Consider the following 13,405-nt stretch of genomic DNA (forward strand, 5'->3'; position numbering starts at 1 on the left):
GAACAGATCAGTCTCTCCGGATGTCATCCTGGGAAGCGGATCCATTTTTTTTCCCACATTTTTACCGATCTGCGCATGTAGACCGGGAAGGACGGATCCGGCATTGCGGTATTTTTAATGCCGGATCCGGCACGAATACATTTCAATTTAAATTAATGCCGATCCGGCATTCCAGCAACTGATCTGGAATTTTGGGCAGAGATAATACCCCAGCATGCAGCGGTATTTCCTCCGTCCAAAACGCAGTTCAGTGACTGAACTGAAGACATCCTGATGCATTCTGAACTAATTTTTCTCCAATCAGAATGAATGGGGATGAAACTGATCAGTTCTTTTCCGGCATTGAGCCCCTAAGATGGAACTCTGTGCCGGAAAAGAAAAAACGCTAGTGTGAAAGTATCCTAAGGGTTTATCATCACTGACTGCTAGTGTTCTATGTTAGCAGTAATACTTGTACCTACATATAAGTCGTTTAGCAAATTGTTGAAGGGAACATGTCACCTGGATTTTGTGTATAGAGCTGAGAACATGGGTTGCTAGATGGCCGCTAGCACATCCGCAATATCCAGTCCCCATAGCTCTGTGTGCTTTTATTGTGTAATAAAAACCATTCGATACATATGCAAATTAACCTTAGATGAGTCCTGTCCCTGACTCATCTCGGGGACAGGACTCATCTCAGGTTAATTTGCATATGTATCAAATCGTTTTTTTTACACAAAAAAAAGCACACAGAGCTATGGGGACTGGGTATTGCGGATGTGCTAGCGGCCATCTAGCAGCCCATGTTCTCAGCTCTATACACAAAATCCCGGTGACAGGTTCCCTTTAAAATTAAAATCACAATGTTTAGTTTTCCAAAGCAATGTTCATCCCATGTTCTGACTTACACATGGTTTGAAAAAGAAATAAAAATTACAAGAAAACATGATGCAAATGTATACAATTGTATATCTATACAGTTGTATATGTCTGATACTGAGTGCATTATAACTAGGTATGTTACAGTATTTACTGGTCAGCTGTAATATTAAAACCGCCAATGGGTGGAGTATATTAGGCAATTCTTGAAGTTGATGTGATGGAAGCAGGAAAAATGAGCAAGCGTAAGAATCTGGGTCAAATTGTATTTTTAGACGACTAGGTCAGAGCACTTTCAAGATAGCTTGGCTTGTCAGGTGATCCTAGTATGCAGTGGTCAGTACCTGCCAAAAGTTGTCCAAACAAGAGTAACTGGTGAACTGGCAAGAGGTTCTAAGCACTCAAAGTTCATTAATGTGAATCAGAGCGAAGACTAGTCTGGTCTGATCCCATAGAAGAATTACTGTATATTTCTAAAAAAGTTAATGCTGGCTACACTAGAAACAGAGTGCAACCCAAGTCCTCCTCTCTGCTGCTGCCTGCCTACATAATGAGATCTCAACAGTAATTAACACAGTGAGAATCAGGCACTCATGTACCTGGCCACATGCCCTCCTGAATTCAACTGCTGTGGCCCGCGCTTCATCTAATAAGCCCCCTGCTCCATAGAGAACTGGAGGAGAAGGACAGAAGATGGTAGCTGTTGATGGCCACCACAGAGGGGCAGCTTTTGGGCCAGTATATTGTGCTACACCGTGTTATTTGGATCTGCTGGGATGGTATTTTACTCTATATGGTATTGTTGACCCCGCCTTTTTGTGTTGCCCCGCCTTCTGTTTATTTGGACCCGCCTACAATCTGAGGCCACATTTTTATTTTATTTTTTTCTAGGGCCCAGTTCACCCCTGGCTAGATATGCCTCAACACACAGTGCACCACAGGTTGCATTGTGTATATGGGTACTTGACTGCAGACCAGTCCTGACCTCTGTCCATTGTCGAAAGCACCTACAATAGACATTTGAGTATCAAGATGGAGCAGTATAGGAAAGTGGCCTAAATCACATTTTCTCGCCCATATTCCTTGGGGGACACAGGAAACCATGGGTATAGCTCTGCTCCCTAGGAGGCGTGACACTAAGTGAAAGCTGTAAGCCCCTCCTCCATCAGCTATACCCCTCAGCCTGGAGAAGAGACTGCCAGTTTTTGCTTAGTGTCCAAGGAGGCAAGACACCCCCTGCTTATGCAGGGTTGTTTTTCCTATGATTTTTATTTTTGCGTTATTTGTTGTTTTTAATTCGATTTTTTTCTACCTACAGGGACAACAGAGGCGCATTAGACCCCTCTGTTTCTCCCGGGGTTGAGTTGCGCCAGTGCCGGTAATTCCGCACTGCCGCCTCCCCCACAGAAGACAAGGTGGACCAGGGCAGCCTCGCTCCCCTGCGTCCCGCCAGCTCAGGGTCGCCCGCACGCCAAGTCCCTCCCCCGGTTTCCTGCCACTGCGGTGCCAGGAGCTGAAGGGGCGACCCTGCTGGACGCATTGAGGGTGAAGACAGCGGATGGTGAGAGTGGCTGCTCCAGCCTCCCCTTTTCCCTCCCTCCCACCGCTGCTACGTCCCCATGGCCATGGCCACTGCTACATGCACACTGCTACAGCCATTCCCACCACCCCTCCCGAGCCCCCCCCCCCTTACCGGGCAATGTTGGAGGGGAGTTTATCTGGGCACAGAGACGCTGCCTTACAGGGGACGGCTGCAGGCAAGCAAACCGTCGGCCAATTCGCAGGTTGAAGCAGGCGCGGCGGGGGCCGCTTACATGGTGTGAACGGCGCCATTTCATGGCCGGCACTTCTTCACTTGGGGGGTTAAAATCATTTTGCCGCGCGCGCGCGCGGCTCTGCTTCAGAGCGGCAGAGGGGGGGCGGAGCTTCCTACATGCGCTCCGCTACTTCCGGGTTCATCGCACAGTGCTGCGTGGAATCCTCTCTGCAGTGCGATCCGAAGCCGGTGCTGCTGCCTCTCCTCCACAGCCTCCTCAGTCTGTTCCCCTTACCGCTGCCGCTTGCATCATCCGGGTCTGGTAGGACTTTTAACCCCCTCCGTGCCACAGTACTGTCGCTTGGGTGTTATCCCCGTTCCTTTTCTTTGGGGTCTCCCACTTCAAGTGCAACATCTTGTTCCACCATGTCAGACCCTTCTGCAGCCGCCAAGCCTTGGTACCATGCCTGTACGGCTTGTAGGGAACCCTTTCCCCGGGGGCAGTCTGATCCGCACTGTACTGCATGCAGGGCTCCACCGCAGCCTCAGTCGCCCGCTGTGTCGCTCCCTGCTGCCTCTGACCCCCCTGACTGGGCTAGATCCCTGTCCCAGGCCGTGGAAAGCCTCACTCATGTCGTGGGCCGCCTAATAGACAGGCCACCTACCCCGCAGGACGCCTCACTGATTGTCGCGCCCTCCGGGTCCACTGCTTCTGCCGCTGCAGCGGGTTCACTCCCTCTTAGTGACCCCTCCCGAGCTAGGCACTCTCAGAAGCGTATTAGAGTAGAGCGAGCCTCCTCCTCGGATGCCTCCCTCTCCCCGCCACGCGTGCGCACCCAGACGAGCCTCTCCTCTCCAAAGGATTCGCTCTCTGAGGGTGAATTGGCGGTTTCAGATTTGGAAATGGACTCGGCCCTGCCGTCCAAGCTAGCCTCAGCGATGGGTCAACTCATCTCGGATATTCGTGACACCTTTAAGGTGCAGGATGATCCCCCTAGCTCGGACGCAGCTAGCGTCTCCTTTATCAGACCCAGGCAGGTCTCAAAAGTCTTTCCAATCCACTCTGATTTCTCCTCTGTGGTGTCTAAGGCTTGGGCTCGCCCGGACGCCCGTTTTGTCAACCCCAAGAAGCTGGACATTTGCTATCCCTTTCCAGCCGATGTCGTGGCCACATGGTCTTCCCCACCCAAGGTGGACCCCCCTGTGGCCCGGCTGTCAAAGAACACGGCCATCCCTGTTCCTGACGGGTCCTCTCTTCAGTCAGCGGAGGACCGTCGCATGGAGACCCTTTCCAAGGGCATTTTTGCTGCCTCCGGTTCTGCTCTCAGACCGGTTTTTGCCTCTGCTTGGGCAGGGAAAGCAATCTCTGCTTGGGGTGCGCAGCTGGAACAGGAGTTGGACTCGGACGTCCCCATCCAGGACCTACGTTCCTTGGCCCAGCTTATTATTCGGGCCGGGAATTTTGTTTGTGAGGCCTCCCTTGATGCGGGAGCCCTTATTGCACGCTCCTCCGCCCTGGCAGTTTCCGTCAGGAGGGAGCTCTGGCTGAAGGTTTGGAAAGCGGACGCTGCCTCCAAACGTTCCTTGGCGGGGCTACCGTTTGCGGGTTCCCGCCTTTTCGGGGTCCGCCTAGACGAACTTATTTCGGAGGCCACGGGTGGTAAAAGCACCCATCTTCCTCAACCCCAAGCCAGGGGCGCCCCCCGCGGACGCCCTGGTGCGTCTCGTTTTCGGTCCTCCCGCAGGGCCTCTGGGGCTCCCACCACAGCTGCCGCTTCGGCTCCTCCCCAGGACAAGCATAGGAAGCCGTTTTTTCGGGCGCAGCCCTCCTGGCGCAAGCCGCAGGCTGCCCGCACACCCGCAGCAAAGCAATCCTCTGCCTGAAGGCGCGCCCCCACCCACCCGGGTGGGGGGCCGGCTCCTCCTTTTCAGGGACGTCTGGTTGGCTCACGTCTCCGACGCCTGGGCTCTCGAAATTGTGTCCTCCGGATACAAAATCGAATTTGCATCCTTCCCTCCAGATCGGTTCTTTCGCTCCCGCTCGCCACGGGACCCGAAACGCGCGGCTGCGTTCTCCGCGGCCGTTCAAGCCTTACTGGACAGGGGGGTGATTACCCCCGTTCCTCTAGAGGAAAGGTTCCAAGGGTTCTACTCGAACCTCTTTGTAGTTCCCAAAAAGGGAGGTTCGGTGCGGCCCATTTTGGACCTCAAAAAGCTCAACCGTTTTCTCCTCCTTCGACGGTTTCGGATGGAGTCCCTCCGTTCCGCGGTGGCTTCCCTGGAGCAGGGAGATTTCATGTCTTCCATCGATATACAGGATGCCTACCTCCATGTTCCGGTAGCCCGGTGTCACCATCGCTTCCTCCGATTCGCCGTGGGGGACCTCCACTTCCAGTTTGTCGCCCTTCCCTTTGGGCTGGCAACAGCCCCCCGGGTGTTCACCAAGGTCCTGGCCCCGGTTTTGGCCTTACTCCGTTCCAGGGGTGTTTTTCTGCTACCGTACTTGGACGATATCCTCATCAAGGCTCCGTCCTTTTCTCAAGCGGTTGCCAGCGTGGATCTCACTCTAGAGACTCTGACGAGGTTCGGTTGGGTCATCAACTTCCCCAAGTCCTCCCTTCCCCCCTCCAGACAACTGGTCTTCCTGGGAATGCTTTTAGACACGGGAGCGGCGGAAGTACGTCTTCCCTCGGAAAAACGTCTGATCCTCCGTGGGGCGGTTCGGGGTCTCCTTCTCCACCGTCGACCGTCCTTCCGCTTCTGCATGCGTGTCTTGGGGCAGATGGTTGCCTGCTTCGAGGCGATCCCATTTGCGCAGTTTCACTCCCGCCCTCTCCAACGGGCGATCCTCTCCTCCTGGGACAAATCGCCGCAGTCTCTGGATCATCCCTTCCATCTATCGCCTCCGGTGAGGTCATCTCTCCGCTGGTGGTTACAGTCCCCTCTTCTGGGCAGGTCTTTTCTGCCACTCAACTGGTTGGTGGTTACAACCGATGCCAGTCTCTTGGGCTGGGGAGGCGTCTTTCCTCCCCGATCCGTCCAGGGCATTTGGTCTCCATTGGAGTCCAGACTCTCGATCAATGTCCTGGAACTGAGAGCGGCCCTTCTGTCTCTACGACACTGGACTCATCTGTTGAAGGGTCATCCAGTTCGTGTACAATCGGACAACGCCACGGCTGTGGCGTACATAAACCACCAGGGGGGCACTCGCAGCGCTGCTGCAATGAGGGAGGTCTCCAGCATTCTCCGTTGGGCGGAAGCCCACGTCCCGGCCCTATCGGCAATTTTTATTCCAGGGGTGGACAATTGGGCGGCGGACTTCCTCAGTCGCACCACTGTCGACCCCGGCGAGTGGTCTCTTCACCCGGAGGTATTCGAGGCCATTTGCCTTCGTTGGGGCATACCGGACGTGGACCTCATGGCCTCCAAGTTCAATCACAAGGTCCCCGCCTATCTGTCCAGGGCCAGGGATCCGGGAGCTTGCGGAGCCGACGCCCTCGTTCTTCCTTGGCGAGGCTTCGCGCGTCCATACATATTCCCTCCCATCCCACTCCTGCCCAAGGTCCTTCGGAAGATCGCGGCGGAAGGCGTCTCGGTGATTCTGGTCGCTCCGGACTGGCCCCGCCGGTCTTGGTATGCCGACCTCATGCTGCTCCTGGCAGACGCGCCCTGGCCGCTGCCCGCCAGGGAAGATCTTCTCTCTCAGGGACCGATCTTCCACCCGCGTTTAAGGTCCCTACGTTTGACGGCGTGGTTGTTGAGACCACCGTCCTGACACGTAGGGGTTTTTCTGCGGATGTCGTCCGCACCATGATCCGCGCCCGTAAGCCGTCCTCTTCTAGGATCTATTATAGGACCTGGAGGACCTATTTGGGGTTCTGTGCCGATCTGGGGATTCCTCCGCTCCGCTTTTCTCTCCCCACCGTTTTGTCCTTCCTGCAGAGCGGACTTGCCCAAGGTCTGGGTCTTAGTTCTTTGAAGGGTCAGGTGTCTGCGCTGTCCATTTTGTTTCAGCGCCCACTGGCCCCCCTTGGTCCTGTCAAGACCTTCCTTCAGGGCGTGGCTCACGCGGTTCCCCCGTACCGCCCTCCGGTACCGCCCTGGGACCTGAACCTGGTTCTCTCAGCGCTCCAGGCTTCTCCTTTCGAGCCTCTGCGGACGGTTTCCTTGCGACTTCTGTCCTGCAAGGTTATTTTCCTTGTGGCCGTCACCTCTCTTTGGAGGGTGTCCGAATTGGCTGCACTCTCCTGTCTGGAACCTTTCCTAGTGTTCCACCAAGACAAGGTGGTCCTTCGTCCGGTCCCTTCCTTCCTTCCTAAGGTGGTCTCCGTCTTTCATCTGAACGAGGACATCGTTCTCCCCTCTTTGTGTCCTTCCCCTTCCCACCCCCGGGAGAGGGAGCTTCATCGCCTGGACGTTGTCAGGGCGCTCAAGGTTTACCTGGAGGTAACCAGCTCTTTCAGGCGTACTGACTCGCTCTTTGTGGTTCCGGAGGGGTCGCGCAGAGGGATGGCGGCATCCAAAGTTGCTATCGCCCGTTTTGTCAAGATGGCTGTTACTGAGGCTTATCTCGCCAAGGGCAATGTTCCGCCCCTCGGTGTTACCGCTCACTCCACTAGAGCGGTCGGGGCTTCCTGGGCTCAGAGGAATCGGGCTTCTACGGAGCAGATTTGCAAGGCAGCCACTTGGTCCTCCTTGCACACCTTCACCAAGTTCTACAGGGTGCATACTCATGCGTCGGCTGACGCTGCTTTAGGCCGTCTGGTGTTGCAGGCGGCAGTTGATTGATGCCCCCGGTGTTGGTCTAGTTTGTTCTGGTCCCTCCCTTCTGGGACTGCTCTGGAACGTCCCATGGTTTCCTGTGTCCCCCAAGGAATATGGGCGAGAAAAGGAGACTTTTGTATTACTTACCAGTAAAGTCTTTTTCTCGCTCTTCCTTGGGGGACACAGCACCCGCCCTTCATTTGGGTTACAGTTGTGGTTCCGGCTTGGTTGCCCCCGTTGGGGCTTGACGGTTCTTTTTCCGGTTGGTGGTTATCTTTCACTACTTGGACACGCAACTGGCAGTCTCTTCTCCAGGCTGAGGGGTATAGCTGATGGAGGAGGGGCTTACAGCTTTCACTTAGTGTCACGCCTCCTAGGGAGCAGAGCTATACCCATGGTTTCCTGTGTCCCCCAAGGAAGAGCGAGAAAGAGACTTTACTGGTAAGTAATACAAAAGTCTCCTTTTTACATCATGTGGATGGTCATGTGAGAGTGCGTCACTTGCCTAGGGAAAATAAGGTACCAGAATGCACTATAGCAGGAAGGCAAGCCAGCGGAGGCAGTGTGATGATCTGGGCCATGTTCTTCAGGGAACCCTTGGGTCCTGGCAATGTACAGTACAGACCAAAAGCTTGAACACACCTTCTCATTCAAAGAGTTTTCTTTATTTTCTTGACTATGAAAATTGTAGATTCACACTGAAGGCATCAAAACTATGAATTAACACATGTGGAATTGTATACATAACAAACAAGTGTGAAACAACTGAAAATATGTCATATTCTAGGTTCTTCAAAGTAGCCACCTTTTGCTTTGATTACTGCTTTGCACACTCTTGGCATTCTCTTGATGAGCTTCAAGAGGTAGTCCCCTGAAATGGTTTTCACTTCACAGGTGTGCCCTGTCAGGTTTAATAAGTGGGATTTCTTGCCTTATAAATGGGGTTGGGACCATCAGTTGCGTTGAGGAGAAGTCGGGTGGATACACAGCCGATAGTCCTACTGAATAGACTGTTAGAATTTGTATTATGGCAAGAAAAAAGCAGCTAAGTAAAGAAAAACGAGTGGCCATCATTACTTTAAGAAATGGAGGTCAGTCAGTCAGCCGAAAAATTGGGAAAACTTTGAAAGTAAGGGCTATTTGACCATGAAGGAGAGTGATGGGGTGCTGCGCCAGATGACCTGGCCTCCACAGTCACCGGACCTGAACCCAATCGAGATGGTTTGGGGTGAGCTGGACCGCAGAGTGAAGGCAAAAGGGCCAACAAGTGCTCCAAGAGTGTGCAAAGCCGTAATCAAAGCAAAAGGTGGCTACTTTGAAGAACCTAGAATATGACATATTTTCAGTTGTTTCACACTTGTTTGTTATGTATATAATTCCACATGTGTTAATTCATAGTTTTGATGCCTTCATAGTCATGAAAATAAAGAAAACTCTTTGAATGAGGTGTGTCCAAACTTTTGGTCTGTACTGTATGTTAGTTTGACACCACCTACCTAAACACTGTTAGAGACCAAGTTCAATCCTTTGTGGCATTGGTAGTGCCTAATGGCAGTGGCCTCTTTCAGAACAATCATGCACCCTGCCACAGTTTATTTTTTTTACAACCATGACAAAACATTAACTGTGGCGACTTGTCCTTCAAATTCTCCAAATCTTAATTCGATCAAGTATCTGTGGGATATGCTAGAAAAAAAAGTCTGATCCATGGAGGTCACAACGTACTTAGAAGTTTAATTTATTATTAGAAGTTTATTTACTAATGTCAGTGCCCCTAAATTGTGAAGTAAATCGCATCCAAATATGGTGCAATTTGGCGCATTTAGGTTTATAGAGTTTATCTGTGTTTAGCCTGATGAGAGGGGTTTTACGCCAAAGGGTTATGGCCTAAAATGCGATATTTGCACCAAATTTGAAACACCGTTCTGGCGTACGATTCTGTTTTGGACTACTTGGTTTTTGCAGAGCAGCCAGTCTGAAGAAACACAGCTATAGGGAGGAGGGGCAGCAGAAGATGCAGCCAGTGATGAGACAGTAGGTATGTCTCAGACTACCTAAAACTAGACACCATAGCTAAACTGTAGTCACAGATCACAGCTCTGATCTAATGGGGCTCAGCTAAGAGCCAGAACAGAGGAAAATAAATAGCAGGGTAGGTACAGACTTGCATATATTTTTGACCTCCTGACTGTGTAGCCATTTTAATACAACATGATGCGACCCTCTAGCCTCTAGCGTCATTCATTGTCCTCTTATGCTCAAGAACTTCTGAGGATAACTACAAAAAGCAACAGGATGCATAAAGACTCCACACTTCAGGTCCCTGGTCATCATTGTGTTCAGTTTGGAGATTCATTGACAGGCTCCAGGGTTGCTTTAGGGTCTTTGAGATATTTACCTGATGTTACCTTTTTTTTTTTTAGATGTGTCACCACGACAGTGTGTTGTAGACCTTTGTGTTTAGAGAGGCATTAAAACGCAGAAAGTTAATGATTTTTGATGGCCAGTGGAAATATCATTTTATTTAAAGGCGCATTTACACATGCCGAGGAGCAGCAGATTATCGAGAAGGATGTGTTCCTGTGCACGCAGGCTACAACCTAATGAAGGCCCTAGGCCTACCTCCAGCGTGTCCTAGCAAACCACCCCTCTCTGATGCAGCCTGCTGGTGGAAGTCAGTGTAGCACTGACAGCAAAATACATTGCACCGCTTGAACAGTGCAATGTATTTTAGAAGCCATCAAAAATAGCCTATTATAATCCACTTGTAGGACTATCAAATGGTTAAACAAAAGTTTTTTAAAAACGTATTTTTATTTTTAAATTCCAAGTAAAAAGAAATCCACCATTTTCTTTTTAAACTCTTTTCAATGGGAAAATAAATCTCCTCCAAATATTTGGTATCCCTGCGTCCGTAACGACCCACACTACACAATTATCATGTAATTTATGCCATATGATGAAAGCCGTAAAAAAACAAAAAGCCAGAATTTCTACTTATTCACCACCAAAAAACAAAAAAATTAATAAAATGTGATCAAAAAGTGTTATGTACCCTAAAATGATATAGATTTAAAAAAAATACTCGTCATCCTGCAAAAATCAAGCCTCCACAGAAAGAAAAATAAAGTTATGGGTCTCGGTGTTGCAGCGATGCAAAATAAGTAAAACATATTAAAAAAAAAAAGAACTATATGTATTTATAATCGCTGTATTCATACTGACCTAGAGAGTACCGTAATGTTATTTATGCCAAAAAATCAACGGCACTAAATTTAGAACGTAAAATCTGGCAGTAAGTTGCAGTATTGCTGTTTTTTCCCATCCCTCTCCTAGAAACCGTTAAGTTAAGTTATGTGTACCCCAGAATGGCAGCATTAAAAACTAAAACTTATCCCGCAGAAAAAACAAGCCCCCATATGGCTACATAAATGGAAAAATAAAACCGTTATAGCTCTTAGAATCTAATGATGAAAATAAATTGCTAAAACAGTCTGGTCAGTAAGGGGTGAAGTAAACTTTGAAGGATCTTTTGTGCTAAATCACTCCTGAATCCCTAATGGGCGCGGATTGATGGCTTCTCCACAGAATAGATTATCAATATCCATATCGGTGCGGTTCTGGCTCAGCACCCCCTCCGATTACTGACTAATTTAACTACAGGGATATTTTAGATTCTGTTCCCATCTGCATTGTTTTTTCTTCTTCAGGGAGTTCAGTATTCTTGATGGCAAGAGTAGCGTAGTCAGTGGGGTCCCATGGATGGTCACGGTTCTGTTTTGAACATATGCTGTGATGCTAATGTGAACAGAGCTGGATATATGGTTTATACAAAAGACGTTACTACTGGGTTGAATACTTCTAAATCTCTACTTTTAAACATCTGTATCGGGGATTCATAAGTTCATATAGTAAATGCATCTAAAGCTCTGCATGGGTTTATGTACTGCTGCACCCCTGTGGCTCTGCACATTATTAGGCTGGTAACATTTCATAGATGTAGGTCCTCTCTGGCACATTTTCTAAATCTGGAAATGAAATGTCTACTATTAACTACATATAGAATGGCTTATTTGGTACCAGAATCATGTGGCCACACTCCTTTAGGCTGCTTTTAGTGTGGCCATGTGCTGGCCCTATTTCCCAGGCTGACCGTGGCTTGGGTGCAAGAACTCACATTGCATCATAGTGATTTATAATGCTGTGAGTTCCAGCCCGACTGTGGCTCTACTGTTCATCATTTGGGCATGGAGCGGTAGACCCATGTTTGGGATGGTATTCGCAGCATCATAAATCAGATGCAGTAAGTTTGGCTCCGATGTGCCGAGGTTGGTCTGTGAAATGTGTTCCATGGACCACACTTGCCCATCTGAAAGCAGCCGAAGAGTTAAGAGCATTTGCTGATCTAGGAAATGTCTTGGACCGGTGGTCAGACCTTTCCATCTCTTAAAGAACGTTTTGTCCCTAAACTTATAACAGGAAAAACCTCAGAAGAAATGTCTCAGCCTGTGTCCCACATAAAACAATCAAAACAGGGATGTGGGAGCATGTTGGAGAAAGACACAGGTAAGTGTCCACATGAGTGCAAGAACATAGACGGTGGCATTATGCCACCATTCTGATTGGCTGCCGTTAATGTTTTTCATTACGTATGATGTGGAACTGCATTATTTACTTTGGCTTTACATGGTAGTAGTCTCCTGAAATTTTGCCTTTGAATGAATACCCTTTTTTATTTTTTTATTTAAATTTTAGGAACCTTTTAGTTATTTTTGCTCTGCTGAAGTCTTGGCTATGACTTAACAATGGGTTTCTTGATGTAATAAGATTGTGTGCCTGTAAATATTCTATGATCCCTGTTTTTCTTTTTCTTCCTTTTTTTTTTTTTTTTTTTTTTTTTGGTTAGGGCCAAACAGGTCGAAGCTTCAGGATATGCTGGCAAACCTTAGAGATGTTGATGAGTTACCATCATTACAGCCCTCTGTGGTGCCCTCCTCAAGACCTGCGAGCTCTCGACTCAGCGACGCAGAAGTAAACCGAACAGATGAAGGTTAGCCCTGCGAATATTGTAGAGGATGTATTGGTCATATTCATGGACAAAACGGTCACTCCTATCTAGAAGTCATTTATGGAATAGTTAAAGCGAAACTCCTACTTGTAGCCGCTGCAATGACTATATTGTGTGGTGGCTCAGTGGTTAGCACTGCTGTCTTGCAGTACTGGGTTCCTAGGTTTGAATGTGACCAAGCTCCCTCTGCCTGGAGTTTGTATGTTCTCCCTGTGTTTTGCATGGATTTCCTCCCACACTCCAAAGACATACGGATAGAGAACTTAGATTGTGAGCTCCATGGGGGACAGCAAGCAAGTGGGCGTCATAGCCACGGGGGTGCCTGCTGTTTCATACAGTAGACACCCACGGCTCATGTCCGCGACCAGCGATAATGCCAGTCACGGACGTTCAACACTTAAAATGCCATGGTCAATCCTGACCACGGCATCTGAGCGCATGCTTCGGAGTATGCTCCGGCGATGATCGGAGGAGCCGGAGCTTGTATGCAGCAGTGCCTGTCTTAGAGAGTGAAAGGAGGCTGCTGCATAGTGTTTCCTATAGACCCTTGTCTATAACGGGGCTCCATAGGAAACTAGTACATTCCTCATAGACTCCAATGCTAATCCTTTGGAATTTATGGGGGGAAAAAAATAAATTCAAATCGCCCACCTCCTTTTCACAAAATGAAAAATACACATGATGGGTATCGCCACATGTGAAACCGCCCACAGTATAAAAATATTTTCCCCATACGACGAAACGGGGAAAAAAACATCAAAATGGCCGATTCACCTTTTATTTGTTGCTTCAATTTCCGCAAAAAATTTAATAAAAGTAATCAAAAAAGTCGTACACAACACAAAATGGTATGAATCAAAAGTACAGATACAAAAACAGGTTTTTTTTTTGTTGTTTTTTTTTCCCCCTGAGGTTTTTATTCTTACTGACCTGTAGAATGAAAGTTACTGGTCAGT

General features: G+C 49.0%; 1 protein-coding gene across 2 annotated transcripts in view; it reads left to right on the forward strand.

Moving 5' to 3' along the window:
• Positions 1-13,405, forward strand: part of STRN (striatin) — a 121,623-nt gene that overhangs the window by 61,562 nt on the left and 46,656 nt on the right. For both annotated transcript variants that reach the window (XM_040429512.1, XM_040429513.1), the window contains one exon: positions 12,288-12,431. In XM_040429512.1, the coding sequence (XP_040285446.1) occupies positions 12,288-12,431 (144 nt within the window). The remainder of the gene's footprint in view (positions 1-12,287; positions 12,432-13,405) is intronic.

Source organism: Bufo bufo, chromosome 4, assembly GCF_905171765.1.
Source record: "Bufo bufo chromosome 4, aBufBuf1.1, whole genome shotgun sequence".
Lineage (NCBI taxonomy): Eukaryota > Metazoa > Chordata > Amphibia > Anura > Bufonidae > Bufo > Bufo bufo.